This window comes from Dermochelys coriacea, chromosome 6 (assembly GCF_009764565.3).
Source record: "Dermochelys coriacea isolate rDerCor1 chromosome 6, rDerCor1.pri.v4, whole genome shotgun sequence".
Lineage (NCBI taxonomy): Eukaryota > Metazoa > Chordata > Testudines > Dermochelyidae > Dermochelys > Dermochelys coriacea.
This window is the reverse complement of record NC_050073.1, coordinates 23,620,104-23,639,477: the sequence shown is the minus strand read 5'-3', so window position 1 is coordinate 23,639,477 and position 19,374 is coordinate 23,620,104. Positions and strand designations below refer to the sequence as shown.

The 19,374-nt window shown below is 40.0% G+C and overlaps 1 protein-coding gene across 2 annotated transcripts in view; it reads right to left on the bottom strand.

Annotated features, from left to right (window-relative positions):
* Positions 1 to 18,686, bottom strand: part of TSG101 (tumor susceptibility 101) — a 49,680-nt gene extending 30,994 nt beyond the window's left edge. Inside the window, exons 1-5 of one of the 2 annotated variants that reach the window (XM_038404494.2) lie at positions 18,511 to 18,686; positions 9,573 to 9,657; positions 6,968 to 7,033; positions 6,107 to 6,270; positions 4,389 to 4,515 (exon numbers count right to left, since the gene is read on the bottom strand). In XM_038404494.2, coding sequence (XP_038260422.1) covers positions 4,389 to 4,515; positions 6,107 to 6,270; positions 6,968 to 7,033; positions 9,573 to 9,657; positions 18,511 to 18,552 — 484 coding nt within the window. In that variant the 5' untranslated portion in view covers positions 18,553 to 18,686. The remainder of the gene's footprint in view (positions 1 to 4,388; positions 4,516 to 6,106; positions 6,271 to 6,967; positions 7,034 to 9,572; positions 9,658 to 18,510) is intronic. The other variant, XM_038404492.2, reaches the window with a different exon arrangement.
* Positions 18,687 to 19,374: the final 688 nt, after the last annotated feature.

The following is a 19,374-nucleotide window of genomic DNA, read 5'->3' as shown; positions in this document are numbered from 1 at the left end:
TGCTTTATCCTTTATGATTCTCTGCACAGAGTTTAACAAATTTTTTATTAATGAATATCATAGTTAACATAGGAAAAGGAGGTAAGATATTAGAAATTATGCTCACAATGAAGTTACCAAAAAACAAATACATATGTAGGTAGAGATTTTCAAAGCAGACTAGGGAATTTAGACAGTCAATAGACTGCTTTGAAAATTTCAATCACATTTTCTTGTTTACTTGTCCTGGTATTATTGATATGTTAGATAATTTAAGAGCAAAAAGCAATTTTCTTCCTTATAAAAAAATCTGTCTAATCCCAATTTTCCACTAAAAAGATTATACTTATTTCATAGTTAAATTATAGTTTTAAAAGTTATAATTTATTCAAATGTTTCCTTAAAAGAAAGTTGTATCTAACACACTCAGGTCAGCATACTAGCCCTGTCTGATTTATTTTTTTTGAAGTCAGAATTCACATCCTCCAAATATTTCAGAACCTCTTGCATGCAGCCAGTATACAAGATGATGAAAAACAGCAGTATAAGGAAAATACAAATCAAATTTCCAATACTTTTAAATACTGTTTCAACTAAGAATTTATATGTTTAAATGTTTAAGCAGCACTTTTCTGAACGCTGAGAATGTTCAGAATCATTGCACTAAAATAGCTTACTACTAAATAACACAAGATTAGAAGTGCATTGCCAACCTAAAGGTTTTAAAATTATCCATTTTCAAAAATTCTGGACCTGAAACAGCACCTCTCAAATAATATGTCCAGATTTTTTAAAAGTTTTATGAAGTTTCTCTCTGGTAAGAAACTGACTGGCTGTCCCAGTGAAACAGACTATAACAAAGTGGCTGTTAAAAGCACACAAAAAACAAACCTGAAAAATATATTTTGCTAATTTATTAAATTATAGTAGCCTGAGGTATTATTTGCAAATATAGCAGGTACAAAGTTTTCAGCAAAATTTGACTTTCAAGTTGACAGTTGTCCCTTTAAGTATAGTATAGTTCGTACTCCTCAGTAACTCTACACTTGCACTGACACCTACTGTTAAAAATTAAAATAGTTCATGCTGTTTGCCGAGTTATTGAACATTTTTAATACAGGTAAGAGTAATGCTGCCAACTGACCTAGGAGAAATCCAATCTCACAGCTAAAAAAAACTCAAAACTTTTGCAGAAGGAAGGATGGGAAGGGGGTGGGGGGAATGACTGATTTATGCCATCTTGAAAACAGATTTCTAAGGTCTTAACAGATCTAGCAGTGTCTGATTTAAGGCATGGAGAAACAGGAAAGAAGTAAATATACTGTATTCTCTACTCTTATCTCAAAGACCTTTACTGAAGTTTTATATTTATGCAAAAATCAAAACTGAATGTGTTACATTTTGCATTTTTGGAGTATTTTTACCATTGATAAAAATCTATTCCTGTCCAAGTCAGACACTATGAATACAACAAAACATTAAAAATATGCTCGAATCAACATAGCTTCACTTATTCATTATATTCATTGAGAACGCATCTTTAACTGTGAGTTAAAATATCTATTGTCAAGTTATGTTTAAGAGAAACATTCTGTTTTTAACTGCATTGGGGGATGTCCTACTGAAGCTAAATCATAAACTCAGCCCTGCATTGTTGCTAAGTCTTGAAGCTGAGGAAAGATTCAGAGCAAGAGATACAGTTGGGATGGAATGAGAGAAAAGAACAGAGAAATCAGTTCATTAATTCATCTAATTTCATGAATATCTTCCCTGCTACTTGTGTCAGATCTGGAACAGACGTACCCACAGAAGAGAAACTGCCAAGGAATTCAGGTCCCCCAAATGCAGTATTTTCAAGGAGTCTCCTAATCTTAGTAGTGCTACTATAACTCTCACTTCAAGCTAGGGGAGCTCATCTATACATTCACATTCCTTCGTTAAGTTGATGGCACAAAGGGATAATTTCCAGTGTGACTTTCTGTCAGTTGCATGGGCATAACTCCCAATGAAGCAAGTGAGAGTTGTACCTGCAACTGGTGATAAGGTAATTAGGCCCCTTGCAATCAGAATGACAATACGAATAATTTTAATGTCCTATGATAATTGTTTCCACAGGGTTGGAGCTCAGCAATGACCTGTGCTACCCAGATCCTATCTAAACATGAAAACTTAATTCCCGAAATTCAATGTTGGAAATCCAAGAAATGCAGAATGAGAGTTTGGGGAATTAATCTCTTGCACCCAGGAAGGGTATAAGCAGCACAAAACACTGCGGAGTGCCTGCAACCTTATGTTAACCAAAGTTTATACATTTTAATTTTTCAGATGATGGTGCCAGTGAGGGAAAGGTAGTTTAAGTGGGATAGCAAGGGGAAAAGGACGTTACCAGAGGCATGAGTGGCCAAGTGAAGGCCATGGACACGAGAGCAGATCTGTGAAAAGGCACCCTTCCTCCATTAAACAATCTCAAAATACTGCCCCAACAACATACTCCCAACTGCTCCCTTTTCATGCCCCTACCACAGGCCTTTTACAGCAGCAGTCCAACAACAATGGAGACTATGATCTCTGCTGATTTGAACCTTGTCAGAAAGAGAGAGAAGCTGATTCAGGGTTGGAGCTTCTAGCTCCAATCCTAAATTGGCAGTGTCAGGCTCTTCCTTTCTCCTGTAGCAGGCAGCGGGTAGGGGGCAGATGATGGGAAATGGCAAGGAGTGGCGCACAGCAGAGCAGTACATGAAGCTGGTCCAGTAGAAGTTTGGTCCCTGAAGTAGCTTCCCTTTTTGGTGAAGAACAAGGTCTTTGAGAGAATGGATGCTTTGCAGGCAGATACTGTTATCCTTAAAATACTTATATGACCCCATTACCATAGTATTCTGAGTGCCTGACAGTCTTTAAGGTATTTATCTTAGCACCACCCCTGTGAAGTAAGGAACTGCTATTATCCTCACATTAGAGATGGGACACAGGCAGAGAGACAAAGTGACTTGCTCCAGGTCACACAGGAAGTCTGTGATAGAGCAGGGAGACCTGGGTTCAATTTCCAAGCTAATGTCCTAGCCACTGTATCATCCCCTTTCTCTAATAACACCAACCAGCTGCTGTAGAAGAACACTTTTCATAGGGCATGGTGAGGAGGGAATTGGGTTTCCTTTAAGCAGGCTGGGACAGGGAAGGCATTTAGAGCAAGGCTAATTGCCACATGGGCTATCTTGAAATGCTGTCACTACCCCAACCCCATCTGTAATGCTCCTATTTTGTTCCCTCTGCACTAGAAATGTCCTTCCCCAGTCTGCATTGCTGCCCTGTTATGTTCACAGCAAGCCTGGTCCCACAAACCAGGAATATGACCTGTTAAACTGCAGATGGTTTGTTGGCTGGGGCAGCTGCAAGCGGAAGGGACCTGATCACTGTGCTTCCTCCTGACAGTGCTTCAACTACCAGTTCCCTAGTTAGGTGTGGAGGGGAGCTGGTTCCTTAGAGGCTGTGAGGAATGTAGCTCCATGCTTTCTTTGCTTATCTGCTTATAATAGTCCAAGCCGGTGAACTCCCTGGTTGACCAACTAAGAGTCCCAGTTTGGTGAACCAGAAGGTTCTTCACACAAGGGCCCACCGCAGAGGACCTGCAAGCAAGCAACCATAGAGGCTGGTGGAGTAATGGAGGTTGATGGTAGAGACAGACCCCATACCCTAACAATAATCTCTCCCAGCTCACCTGCACATCCCTTTCCTTCTCTGGTCACACAAAGTTCTGCACAACCTCCCTACAACCCACTACATCAGACCTATGAACACGATCATCCTTCTGACACAATGTAACAAAACACTTTAGAAAGCCTTTGTTTTTTTGTATAGACAATGCTTAAGGTAAGAGTTTAAAAGGAGGTTGCAAAAGGAAAAAAAAATTAATATTTAAAAGGAAATAAACTCAAAAGTGAAGAGGAAAATCAAGAGTCTAGAAACCTACAAGGCAATTCTGAATTTGATTAACCAATGATTAAGAAGCCAACAAATAGAGAAAGGACACAGGTACTGCTGTCCTGGATCCTGGAGAAAAAGATTTTAGAAATATTCTAACAAAAAGAATTTCAATTTTCAAGACAAGGTTATCAGAGGAAGTCAGTATAAGGTAAGAATGAATTCTGGCAATGTCTAGGGATGGCAATAAGCAGTCAAACTTAATAGTTTAATATGATAATACATTTCCTTCTATTAAAATATTATGAGAGCCAAAAGCCAAATGGTATTATGGCATAATTCAAAAAGCTACAAGTACTACAGAAACTGGGCCATCAGTTTTCAACACTACAGAGTACAATAAATCATTTGTCAAAATATTGCATAGGGTAGCCAAAACACTTGATAATGAATTGAAAATACTTTAAAATATGTGTGTGCACATCACTTACTATTTGGTGGTCCTGTTGCTTGGTATGGTTGGAAGGATGTTGAAATGGTAGGCCGAGAAAAGACTGGAGGTTCCTCTCCGAACACCACGATCATAATTTGAATCAATCCTATCAAGTCTGACTGGGGCTATGAGGGAAAGCAGATCAAAAGCTGTTGATTTATTTTTTTGTACTATAGACAGCTTAGTTGACTACTAACAATAATGAATTAGTACCATCTCATCACATACCACTGGTCAGCTGAATATTTTTCCCCCTCCTATTTATAGACCCAATCTAGTAGATTCCAACTTAGTCAGTTTGTGCGACCAGCATGATGTTAAATAATCAAGAGGGAACACGCAGCTGGAATAGTGCTGATACAGAGCTACACTCTGGACAATGCACGGTTCCATGTGAATTACAGTTCTACAACCGAAGAAAGACTAAAACTACCATAAAAGTTTAGTTATTTTAAAAACCTAACCAACACTGAGTCATGAAAATTAAGTACAGAAAACTAAACATTCTAATGGTTCCAACCCACATAAGGTGCAGTCTTTCCTCAGTTTGAAACACAGCACAACAATTAGATTGTTGCAGGTCATTAATGAGGCCATTAAAGATCACTCTTGGAGTAGCAGTGTCCTGTATTCAACAGCCTAATTTTCACTGCAAATAGTATAAAAAGATGATCAATTACATTCAATTTACAGCTCAGTGTCAGGCAAACTTCAAATCCAGAATTACCATAATGTGATTTGGAGGTAAAATTGTATCTTATTCCTAAAAGTATGCTTGCCCTTATTGTTTCAATGGCAGTATAAAAAGCACTGTTTATTCACATTATAGAACAGAGAGACCAGCTAAAAGTTTCAATATTAAGTGAAGTGTTCTCCCTAATGGGGGCAGAATACCAAATAGCAGAGAGGGACAAATACTCACAAGAGGTATCAGAGGAACGGGCAGAGATGTGAGGATATGCTAAATTTTGCCCTCCTTTTTACACATAAAGCAGGAAGTTCCCAGAGTGCCTTTGCTGTTGTTCCTTAAATTAAAACTTTCAACATGAAAATACACTCTTTGCTTTTCAAGCCATGTCTATAAAACAGTGAGTGCTCTCTGAAGGAGAGTTCAGAATATAAACAAGTTACAGAAAAAAAGCCATTTCAAGTGCCATTTTTTATCATCCTTTCAGTAGATTTTGCTAAGGTTTAAAAATTTTGACTGTTCTATAAACAGTTCATCTTCACAGTTTCACCTTAAGTTTGTCACAGTACTATAATTTTGTCCCAGGGACATCCCTGAAAATCCCTAAATTGCTTTCAATAACTACACTCTCCCTACTGCTCTCTTAAGGACCTATATCCAATCAAACCTGTCAAGAAAGGAAGCCTACATGGATTCCCCTTTTGAAGCCACCAATGCTGTGCTCCTTCACTAGCCAGAAGAGTTGTCATTAGGCATAGCTAGCTGGCAAACAGTGAAAGGGATATACTGAATTTATTAATTTAAGGCAGTAAAAGTGACATTCAGACAACAGTTTTTGATCAAAAGTCCCAATCCAACGTCCATCCAGTGTCAATTATCTTTCTGGTAATGTGGTGTTAGATGAAAAGACCACCACTGTTTTACTGCTCAAAGCCAAAATGACCAGAATTAGTTAAGAAACTTAATATAATAATCTAATGGAATTCAAGAATAATCAGTTTGAAGGATTTCAGATTAATTATACTTACATGTTTCCACTCATGCAGATAAGGAAGATATATCTTTCCATTTGCATCAACGTGCTTCCCAGTTTTAATTGTCATTGAACTAGTTGGTTTAACAAAACAAATTGGGGGATTGAAAGGGTAGGTATCCAGTAGCCACAGACATATTGGGATATTGTATGTGTTACCTAAAGAAAAGTTAAAAAAGATCTGAATTTATTCTTCCTCCTCAACTCATTCTGATCTGAGATTTTTAAAATAAACTACTACTAACTACCCATGACTAGATTATACCATTATCTTGAGATCACAAAATTAATGCATGAACCAAGATTTGAATCACAGTGAAGTATAGGTTTCTAGAGTAAATTGAACTTCAGCAAATACATTCTTAATGAAGAGCTCCTGGTTTAGCCATAAACTCCATGACTATAATTTACCACTAATAAGGTGTTTTACACAAATGCCCCTCCTCCCCCCGCAACATGAAACACAGAGTCCCTATCTCTAAATTATCCTTAGTCCCACTTATGAGTTGTTTGCAGCCCTCCCCCTCAGTTGGCTGACAGGTCTGGAAAGCAAAAAAACTTTTTAAAAATAAAAATGTTGTTGAGTATTGACAATAGCACTACTATGAAATAATGATGTTGCATCCCACACTGTCAGATAGGTAGAGGCTGCCTGGAGTAATCAAACAGCCACGAGACAAATACAGCTTGTACACTACGTTGGAATTCCACAACACAGCAGAACAAACGAATCTTTTAAAACGTTATATAACAGTCAAGTTTTTTTTTAAAGAGAATAGTGATTATTAAAACTGAACACTCTACAAGCCAAAATCTTCCAAATGATTTGAAAACAAAGGAAAGATATGATGCATACCTCTATAAGGCACAGGAATGGTTCCAGTGAGGCTCATCAGGTCCCTGGATGAGCCATCATTAAAAACTGAAAGACAATACACAGTATTAAATAATTTTTGCTGAGTTAGCTTTGTGTTCAAATTACCTAAACTTTTTTCAGCCTGTGTGACCTAGACAAATATTTATGCTGTTCTTAAAAAGATTGTCTCTTTCTTGACTATTATATAACTATAAATTGGTAAGCATTTATCCACAGCTGATTAACACCTAAAAATAAAGTATTCTTAGAAGACAGATTAGAAAATTAGATCTCTTTTCCCTACAAATGTAGGACTGTCTCCTACACTCAAAGCCCCATGTAAAGATGCAGCCTCATACATTACCACATAACCCTGTTCTGAATCTAAACTCTCATTTGAGGAAAAAAAAACCAAACTAGTTCTTATAGTTGCAAATATGCCCTTCAAAATATGAACTGAATGCAAATTCAGTGCACTGTTGTATGCATGCATCTACAGACATCCTGAAACAACATGAGTTTTAGGGGGGAAGGATAGCTTAGTGGTTTGAGTATTGGCCTGCTAAACTCAGGGTTGTGAGTTCAATCCTTGAGGGGGCCGTTTAGGGATTTGAGGCAAAAATTGGGGATTGGTCCTGCTTTGAGCAGGGGGTTGGACTAGATGATCTCCTGAGGACCCTTCCAACCCTGATATTCTATGATTCTAAGAAACAGTTCTGAAAGACAAACTGTTTATGTATCTCAGTAGGGTGGTAAATCTGAAGCACACTGAGGATATCTAATACGTTAACACTGTTAACTACTTCACACTGTGGGTAATTTTAACAGAAATATCAATCATGGTTGGACATAGTGACATGTGAAGAGGAGCAAAACCAGCGGAACAGTTAGCTGGTGTCAAGGTTTCCTGGGGAGTGAGGAATTCAGCCCCTCCTCCCCCTTTCAAATTTAAAGTCGCTTTCACGCCTGCCCAAAAGGCGTGGAGGGAGATGCATCTTCCCCCCCAGTCAAAAGCTTCAACTGTGCCCTGACTGCCAAAAAACTAAATTGGCTCGCATGCCTTCCCATGTGCCCAAAGTGACAAATGCCCCCGTCCCAAGCTTCCCCCCCTGAAAACTTCTACAATACACATATACTTTTTCAATATGTAAACCTGCAGCAGACTGAAAATTTGGGGACAGCATACATTTAATTTGCTATACAACCAACAAGGGATACTATACCACTTATATGGAGGAGGGAGTGCGGAGAGAGGTACTGGGCAAAGCAGTACTGAGTAATTCTTGGGTTGCTGCCACATAATTTAGCCTCAACTTTCAACGTAGACAGAAGCCTTGGCTACACTGTGTCTTCACCCTTTATATGTTATCAAAAATGAATCTCTCCAGTGTCAATTAGCTTTCTGGTAAAGTGGTGTTTAGAATTGAACACAAGAAATTTCACGGGTGCAGTCTCACCAGAGCAGTTTAGAAAGGAACAAGTACATTTACACTGCAGGATATAAGCCTTTCCATTTACAGCTCAAAATGGAACTGACATTTTTAGCACCATATCACAATACAAAAACATGTCTAGAGTTCTATCCACTATTCTCCCTTCAGTCTCTTTCAGGGTTATTTCAGGTTCTCTCTCAAGGTAAATATTTTAGATTACTTCTCCTCAGCTGTTGGTTTGCATTTTCTTTAATTTAAAACTCACTTACTTTCTACCTGTTTTTAATTGCTCTAGGTCTCTCTGAATATTTCTCCCAAATTAGAGTTATCTGTGAATCTGTTTACTCCCTCATCTGGATCTTGGGTAAAGAAGTTAGCTAAACCCAAACATAAAACTAGTCCCTGAAGTGCTCCCTGGAATTCTCTCACACTTAATACATTGCCATTTATTACTATAATTTAAAAAACAAACAAAACAAAAAAAAGGTTAACGTGACAGCAGTTAAACCATTGATAGGCTAAGCAATTAAAAAATATTTATAATGTGTATTATAAAAACTCTGAAACTGCTTCCCTACACACATGAATGTAGAATATTATTCCTACCCTAACAAATGTCAAGATGTTTCACTGTTAACAAGATACTTTTGGGAGGGGGGTCGATTTACTGTTCTTTATAAATAAATGCAACAATCAGAATATCTTATATTACAATGGAGCTGAATTTTCCATCTTCCCATAGATTCCAATAGGGCAACAGACTGACTATTGAGCAATACACAACAGTACAACCTGCAGGATCAAACAAAAACTGAGCTGTGAGGAACAAAGCACTTATTGTCAACATTAAAGGGGAAAATATTCCCCATGTACATTTGTTTTTGAATAAGTGTTCTCTATTGGCATGTTTTTTCCCCAAGGAAGATGAGATCCCGTCAACAGAATTTATTTAACAGAAGCTCAAATTCTATACTCTAGTTTCAGTCCTCTCTCATAAAAAGCTATTTAACAGAGTATAAAACAATAAAAATCAATACTTATTACCAGATATAGGCACCAGTTGCCAACTAAATTTTACTAATTGCAAACTTTAAAGCTGAGGAAATGCTATGAAAATACCCTACACATTTAAATCAGAAACAAGAGAGTAGATTTCTTATGCACAAACTCACCATATGCATCCATTACGGGTTTGAGGTCTTTGTACTGGGTAATAACACTGGTAGTTTCCTGCACCGTTAGATCTCTATATTTATACTGAAAAACAAAAGCATTTAATGCCTGTGCAGCCTTTAAGATGCAAAGCCATACGTTTTATAAAGTTCTGTCTTGCATTGCTTTTCTTGGAGACAAGCAAATTGGTCAAAAATTGCATTTGCAAGGCTCTAAGTGAAGCACTTATCTACAAAAGTCAAATCCTTTAAAAAAAAATCAAATATCACCTTTTTAGTTTGTAAAAATCATGTATGTAATTTTATGGTTAAAGTTCAGACTAGTTGTAAATCAGAAGAGTAGAATCAAAGCTGTCCCACGTGGAAAAGACCAAGCGAGTTATTAAATCTATTTTCCCATTATATGATGTAACCATACAAAAGTTTACAACATTTCTTCCCATTACGCCTTTTTATTTGTAGTACAAATCCAAACAGAACAAAAGCAAAGGAAAATTAATGGGAAAAAAATGCTAAAAAGCATCTTTGGGGCTGGTGGTATTTGTGGTTTTAAGAAATCTCTCTCAACCTGCATAACAAGTAAGATGGATATAGCAATCCCATGTAGTGTCTCTGGGGCCCATACTGTTCTAAATGTTTTGTATTACAGTGGGCTAGGAGAATCGTATACTACTCCTGAGGGAATTCTGGGCCAAAAAATTAAAAATTCTGCACACAATATTTTAAAATTCTGCATATTTTATATGTTAAAACAACACAATGTAATCATGCCAGCTTCAATTATTTTGGTAATTTATTTCAAAGTACCGAGCAGCAACTATGTCTGTAACAATACAGACAACAAAAAAATTCAGGAAAATGTTTTTTGACAAATAGATTTCTTACTAGGAATATTAATACAGAACTCCGAATAATAATTCATTTAAACTACAACACAGAAAGGTATTTCCTGCACCGCACAGAAGCAGTGCAAAGGCTTGGGGAAGTCAGGGGTAACGGAGGAGCTGAGCAAGAGGGAAATAATTTTTGGGAAGGAGCCTGAGTGTGAACTTGGAGGGTTGCTGGGTGTGGGTAAAGTATGGAACAGGGTTTTTGGTTTGTTTTTTGAGAGGGAGGATTGTTAGGGAGCCTCCCCATGCAGACCCTGGCTGATTCCTAGCTTCTCTCATTCAGTCAGGCACATCTACCCCATCCCCATATGCCCCGGGCACCCCCACTCAGCTACTCCCTCCCCTATCCCCATGTGTCTTTGGTCTACTAGGTTACCATAAGACAGATACGTTTCAGAGTAGCAGCCGTATGGATTGGTATAGGGGGTACGGACAGGGGGTATAGACAGCCCAGTGTCTGTGAATTGCTTTCTCTCAGAGGGCCATGAACAGTGTATTGCCAGAAGTTACAAGTTAACACACAGCCATTTTTAAGCAAGCGCCTTTAAAATAACAGCACCACAGAGATGATGATGATAATATAAAAAACAAAGTTACTATACACATGCTAAAAACTTACCAAAGGCACCTGTCTGTCTTATAAAAAGAAAAGGAGTACTTGTGGCACCTTACAGACTAACAAATTTATTTGAGCATAAGCTTTCGTGAGCTACAGCTCACTTCATCGGATGAATTCGATGAAGTGAGCTATAGCTCACGAAAGCTTATGCTCAAATAAATTTGTTAGTCTCTAAGGTGCCACAAGTACTCCTTTTCTTTTTATAAGACAGACAGGTGCCTTTGGTAAGTTTTTAGCATGTGTATAGTAACTTTATTGTTTTTTTTATATTATCATCATCTCTGTGGTGCTGTTATTTTAAAGGCGCTTGCTTAAAAATGGCTGTGTGTTAACTTGTAACTTCTGGCAATACACTGTTCATGGCCCTCGGAGAGAAAGCAATTCACAGACACTGGGCTTTAGGTGGACTGTCTTTCTAGTGATACCACAGTGTAAGGCACGGAGATGTGCAGCCTTAAAATCCTCAGTCAGACAGGAGTGGGAACAGGGCCCCTACCCAAGAGAGATCATGTTTGGGAGCTGGAAACATTAAGTGGGCGCCCTCGAGGAAACAGGCAAGAAGAATACAGGGTGCAGTTACCCTGAAACCACGACAAGTACTTAAACTTTTTGATACACAGCTATACAATATTTGTAACCCATAAAATATGTAAATGAAGCTCAACAGTGGATTGTGAAATATTTGTTCAAGATACAAACTTATGTAGAAAGTAACAATATTCACAATTCCTACTGGGAAAGCAGATGCTCTTCGCTGCTATAACAGAAGTGGGCAAACTATGGCCCGCAGGCCGGACTGCCCTTCCCCGCCCCGCCCCTGAGCTCCCGGCTGGGGAGGCAAGCCCTTGGCCCCTCCCCCACAGCTTCAGCTCACTGTGCCACCAGCGCTCTGGCCCGCCACTCCTGCCAGGCAGCACAGTGGCGTGGCTGGCTCCGGCATGGTAAGGGGGCAGGGAGCGGGGGCTTCCAGGGGGCAGGGAGCAGTTGGATGGGGCGGAGGTTTGGGGGGGCAGTCAGGGGACATGGAGCGGTTGGATAGGTGTGGGAATCCCAGGGGGCCTGTCAGGGGGTGGGGGTATGGATAGGGATCGGGGCAATCAGGGGACGGGGGGGGGTTGGATGGGGTGGAGGTTCTGGGGGGGCAGTCAGGAGACGGGGGTGGTTGGACAGGCGTGGGAGTGTCAGGGGGTGGGGGTGTAGATAGGCGTTGGGGTAGTCAGGGGACAGGGAGAAGCAGGGGTTGGATAGGGGGTGGGGTTCCAGGGGGGCGGTCAGGGGACAAGGAGCAGGGGGGATTGGATGGGTTGGGGATTCTGATGGGGGCAGTCAGAGGGCAGGAAGTGGGAGGGGGCCAAGCTTTTTGGGGAGGCACCTCCTTCCTTACCTAGCCCTCCATATAGTTTTGCAACCCCGATGAGGCCCTCGGGCCAAAAAATTTCCCCATCCCTGTGCTATAACATACATATGTGCAGGGACACAGTGGTAAAGGCAGCAGTGCTACTGTAAAAGCCACAAGATGCATGTTACCACTCCCATCCCATTTCAGGTTGTGCCAGTGAGAGCACGATTTTCAACCAGTGCTAGGGTGCATGGATTCAGGAGCGCTGCTTATACTGAAGGTTCAAACGGAGGTAGAGGCAAGTATTTTTACGTTTAAGTTAAATTTTTATTTGAAGTGTGCAAGTGGCATTTTGTGAGTAATACAGGGTGAGGAATGCCCCTGTAGAGAGGGAATAATGTGGAGACAGGGTGACCTCACTCTAATGGTGAGCGGAGGCAGGGGAGTCTTCTCCTCATAAAAAAGGCAAACAGAAGAGATGGCTACAAAGCGTTGTGGCCTGGAAAGGGTACAGGTAGTCCCAGACTCCAGGAGCACACCAACTCAGCATAACAGCAGCAGTACTGTTGTCTCATGGCCCACCCCTTTTGTATGGTGTGGACCTACTTCCATAGCAGCAGGGAGAAACTGATGTCATGGAAATCTGTAAAAATAGGCAGTCTACCATATAATTCAATGATTCTCAAATTGGGGTTCATGAATCACCAACTGTCCACAAACCATCTGCTCATGGGCAGCAGAAAGTTAGCTTGGCATATGAACATGTCTTGTCTCCAACTGGTAACCTACACCAAGACAGGTAAAAATACACTACTTTTCTAATATTCTTCCATGTGAACAATTACAGTAATTGGTGTTCATATAACATCGCAGTTAACTCACACGATTAACTCAAAAAAATTAATCACGATAAACTGCAGTTTTAATTGCACAGTTAAACAATAGAAAACCAATTGAAAATTATTAAATATTTTGGATGTTTTTCTACATTTTCAAATATATTGACTTCAATTATAACAGAATACAAAGTGTAGAGTACTTACTTTATATTATTTTTTATTACAAATTTGCACTGTAAAAATTAACAAAAGAAACATTTTTCAATTCACTTCAGACAAGCACCTTAGTGCAATCTCTTTATCGTGAAAGCACAACTTACAAATGTAGATTTTTTTTTTGTTACATAACTACACTCAAAAACAAAATGAAGTCCATTCAGTACTACTACTTGTTTAGCCAATTGCTAAGAGAAACCAGTTTGTTTACATTTACGGGAGATAATGCTGCCAGCTTCTTATTTACAATGTCACCTGAAAGTGAAAACAGATGTTCGCATGGCACTTTTGTACCCGGCCTTGCAAGGTATTTACATTCCAGATATGCTAAACATTTTGTATGCCTCTTCATGCTTTGACCACCATTCCACAAGACACGCTTCCACGCTGACAACGCTCATTAAAAAAAAAAAGTGTTAATTAAATATGACTGAAATTCTTGGGGGAGAACCGTATGTCTCCCGCTCTGTTTTACACACATTCTGCCATATAGTTCATGTTATTGCAGTCTCGGATGGTGAGCCAGCATTTTGTTAGTTTTCAGAACACTTTCACTGAAGATTTGACAAAACGCAAAGAAGGTACCAATGTAAGATTTCTAAAAATAGTACAGCACTTGACTCAAGGTTTAAGAATCTGAAGTGCCTTCCAAAATCTGATCAGGACAGGGTGTGGAGCATGCTTTCAGAAGTCTTAAAAGAGCAACACTTCGATGTGGAAACTACAGAACCCGAACAACAAAAAATAAAATCAGGGTTCTGCTGATGGCATCTGACTCAGATGATGCAAAAGAACATGCATTGGTCCGCACTGCTTTGGATCCTTATCGAGCAGAACCCATCATGAGCATGGATGCATGTCCTCTTGAGTGGTGGCTGAAGTATGAAGGGATGTACGAATCTTTAGCGTATCTGGCACATAAATATCTTGCAATGCTGGCTACAACAGCGCCGTGTGAACGCCTGTTCTCACTTTCAGGTGACATTGTAAACAAGAAGCGGGCAGCATTATTTCCTGCAAATGTAAACAAACTTATTTGTCTGAACAACTGGCTGAACTAGAAGTAGGACTGAGTGGACTTGCAGGCGCTAAAGTTTTACGTTTTATTTTTGAACGCAGTTATTTTTTGTACATAATTCTACATTTGTAAGTTCAACTTTCATGATAAAGTGGTTGCATTATAGTACTTGTATTAAGTGAACTGAAAAATACTATTTCTTTTATTTTTACAGTGCAAATATTTAAAATAAAAATAAATATAAAGTAAGCACTGTACATTTTGTATGCTGTGAGGTAATTTAAATCATTATATTTGAAAATATGGAAAACATCCAAAAATATTTATATAAATAGTATTCTATTATTGTTTAGCAGTGCAATTAATCACGTGATTCATTTTTTTAATTGCTTGACAGCTCTAGTTATGCTTGTCAGATAAATATGAATGTTGCGAGACTTGTATCTGCAGAGTGCTGAAAGGTGTTGTATGCGTATAGTATTATTTCAATCCTAGTTTTTTCTATGGAGACAGAAGAAAGCATTTATTAACAGGAATAAATCTAAAACATCTTAATGACACAGCTTAGCTGACTTGGAACGATGCATTTAAAACTATGAAGTCTGGTTGAAAATTTATAATTTAATTCAGAGTGTTATATTACTCCTATATATATTGCTCTTCATAGTAATTTCAAGTTTCTGGATTGAGATTTTCAGATACTTTGGGGGAAAATTTTTTTTTTCAGCAGCACACAGAATAGCAAGCTTTGGCAATAGTTTGATTTTCCCCCCCCCCTTAGATTTAAAAAAAAATTGTTGCAGTGACTGCTTTATTATCCTGGTTGTTCAATAATTTATCATTCCTTACTTTCAATAGACATGCAAATGAATTTGGCTACTGATGTTGCTATAAACAGAGCAAATACTGCAACAGTCGTTCTCATGTGATTTTTAAGATTATTCAGACAACTATGGAATACTGAGAGACTGAAAAATATTGCATACAGAAGAATGATATTTGAGGGAATATTTTTTCTTATTTCTGAAATGATGGACTTTCTCCAACTTTGATTTATTTTCAACTACACTATCAAATTTCAAATAACTTCTTTCAGCTACATCTGCAATTATGTAATATGTTTGTGCCCTTTATTTTCCTTTTCACTCCAATTTGTATTAAATAAGCAAAGTTTTTGACCTAATATTTTATGCCCTTTGAATAATGGTTCAAAATATAAACCATCAGTTTGAATAAGGGTTCAGAGAGAATCTCCAAAATCCCTGTGAGAAAATAAGCAGCTATTGACTTCTAAATGTATTAACCTGAGCAAATATTTAGCTCTTACATATAGTGCTTTTTCAGTCACAGATCTCAAGCCACTTTACAAACAACAGCAAATACTTCCATTTTATAGATCAGGGAAACAGAGGCACAGAGCCTAAGTGATTTGCCCAAGCTCACACAGTAAGTCAGTGACAGAAGTAAATACTTGCAGAACTCTTTAAAAGAAAAGGAGGACTTGTGGCACCTTAGAGAAACCAGAACTCTTTACAAAAAGAAAAGGAGTACCCGTGGCACCTTAGAGACTAACAAATTTATTAGAGCATAAGCTTTCGTGAGCTACAGTTCACTTCATCGGATGAAGTGAGCTGTAGCTCACGAAAGCTTATGCTCTAATAAATTTGTTAGTCTGTAAGGTGCCACGGGTACTCCTTTTCTTTTTGCGAATACAGACTAACACAGCTGCTACTCTGAAACCTGTCAGAACTCTTTACGTTCACTTAAATTAGAAGTCATTTACTGTTACAGTTTTTGAGTATTTCCCATTAGAAATACCTATAAGTCTCCTTATAGCCACACATTTAAGAAGTATAATTTATTTTCTGTGAAAGCAAGTTCAAAGAAGTGGAGAGAGGTTAAAGAAGCCTTTATTTTCATCTGCTAGTAGGTGAACAGCAGTTTTCACTGAGGTCATATGAAGCAAATCAGGATGAATTTTTTTATATATAAATATGATCTGATTAACACTCTTCCAATCATCTGCATGGACCTCCAAAGCGAAAAACAGAAACTCGCTACCTCACCAATCACAATTTCTTTCTCAGAAAGTAAAATAGATTACTTTCCTGCTTTTTTATATAGTCAAATTAGATCTAATTTTGTAGAAAGTTCATAAGTGCAACTTCAAAGATGAAACCCTGCCCATATCCCTCTTAAATGTGAAGTAATCAATACCGTACACCCAATATGAAAAGCCTTTAAATACAGTGCAACTTTCTAATGACAGTAGCTGGTGGCAGGGATTAGCTCAGTTGGATTTTAGCATGGGCCTCAGCTTCAACATTTAGGTGGAGCAGCTTTTCTTGCAGACTCTTCAGTATGTTTTCTTCTGAAGGCACCAGGCAAGTCCTTGTGTGGCTGCTAATGTGTTTGTCAGGTGACCACTTAAATGTTTTAAGTTAAGATAGGAAAACAATCTCAGAGATTGAGTTTTCATCTGTCAATTTGATTGACCACGGCTAGTAAGTGACCATAAATAAAGGTTTACTACCTGAGAATTAATAAGGGTTGTCCCACATATCTAAAAAAATACTCTGAATGTTAATTACTGGCAGTCTCTGGTTTCTAAAAATTTACAACCACTAAGTTTATTAGCACTATTTTCTCAATTTTGTACAGCCGAAGGATGTGCACAACTATTACAACCCATTAATTTTTGGTTCAATCATAATTGCAAAATCAATTTCTAAACAAATGTTTTATTTTTTGCTAAATATTGATGGTACAGGGGAAACCTACAACAGTACCAATGTAATACATAAATAAGTGAGTATTTTAATGTTAATATGGAAAGTGCTAACACTTTGCAAATACCCCACTCAGTACATTTTTGTTCCTTTTTTGTGTAATGGCAGCCTCTACTGTACAAGTGGTTTTTGCTGGTCCCTAGCGTGGTGGTTTTAAAACCAGTCTGAGACACAATAAGTAAACACAAGGCAAGTACCGTCTTTTTTCTTTGTATTTGTATAGTGCTTAGCATAATGAGGATTCACAAGTAGGGCTCCTAGGCACTTCAGTAAAAAAATAGTTAAACCCCATTTGGCTGAACCCAACCACTATTTAAAAAGCCCTCTTAGAAATGGTGATACCACCACACTTACTAGACTTGTTATTAGAATACTTTACATGTATATAAGATCTTTCAGCCAAGGAACAAAATCAAACACGTAAATGCATTATGGGGAAATGGAAGCACAAAGGTAAAAAGCACAAAGATGTGCTTAAGATCACAAAGAAAGTTAGTAGAACTAAGGAGTCCTGACTCCTCAGCATTAGTTTAAGCCTATGGCTTGGTTCAGCAGGTTAACAGGAGGGCAACTCCCGGACCGATGTCAAACTGAAGTGCTCAGAGCCAGCGAAGCACGACGGGGACCTACAATTAGTTTCTCGTAGTGACTCTGAAATCAGGCTTCCTTGAGCCACAAGCAAAAGGGGTGATTTTTCCAGCTACCGGCGAGGGAAGAAAGCAGCCAAAGCAGCTAAATCCTGCTAACTCCTGCATCACCCCCGCCCCAGGGGCGAAGACCAGGTAGGGCCGGCTCCTATCCCAGAGACACCTATGCGGTCCCTTAGCCCACCGTAGAGTGGTGGCGGCAGAGGCAAGACGCAGCGCTGCATCTCCGCCCGGGGGGACTCGCTGTAGGCGTCTGAAGGCGAGGCCCCCTCCCCCAGCAGGAGCCCGTGCACCGACCCCCGGCTCAGGGCTCCCTACACAATAGCCTCCCATGGGCGGGGGCGGGTCTCGCCTGGCTGCTCCGGCCCCACCCCAGCGAGGCGTCCAGGACGGGAACCACCGGGGAAAGGGTCGGAGGGGGACGGACCCCGGCCTGGAGGCGAGTAGGGAAAAGCAGCCAGCTCTACGAGATATTGGGGGGCGGGGGAGCAGAACAGACCAGGCCGCCCCATGCCGGGGGTGTGCCGGAGCCAGCCGGGGGGGGGGGGCGGGGCGGCAGCGTCTCGGGAGCGGCCGCTTACCTTGGCGAGCATCTTCTTCAGCTGGCTCTCGGACAGCGCCATGGCAGCCTCGCCCCCCTGACTGGCCGCCGTTACCGGCGCCGCCGCGCAGACGAGAGAGCGGCCTAGCGCGCGCTTCCGGCTCCTCCTCCTGCATAAACAGGAAGCTCACTGCGCGCTCGCTCCCGGCAGGATCCATTTCCGCCGGCCTCTACGTCACTTCCGAACTCGGTGGCGCCTGCCCTCGTCACGTGACAGTGGGGAGTTCGGGCAATACTGGGCCTGAGAGCTTCAGAAAGGTCATGTGACGGGGGGGAAGGAGGAGACAGGGGCCTGGGGCGTGGCAGGGCGGTGGCAGCTGCGCCTGAGCCTAGAAGAGGCTCATGGACAGCACGTCTACACAGCAGGGCCAACCAGCTTAAAGTGGTTTAGCTGAACTAGTTCTGAACCTTTCCCTTGCAGGGACCTTGCCTTAAAGAGTGTTTCTACCCTTCGGCTAAGCAGACTGGGCCTCACCCCTGGGGTAGTACTCACAAGCCCTTGCCAGCCACAGCCCTACTACATGACAGCAGAGTATAAACTGGGCTCTGCTGGGACTCGGGTAGTCTATTTTTTGTCAAGGTCCAAATTTCTTGGACAAGAAAAAAAAATAAAAAAAAAAATAAGTATATACAAAAATTTTAGGGTCTGTTCAAAAGTGTCTGGTGGACTAGATTTGGCCTACAGTTTGCCTCTTGACTAACCCCGCTTTAAGCCATGGGGGCAAACCAGGAGAGTGGCCCCTTCTGTAAACACATGAGTGCATACTAAATTTTACACATTAATGAGTCCATAAAATAGAATAGACTAATATATATACAGCATAGGTATCACGTTCTGCTTTAT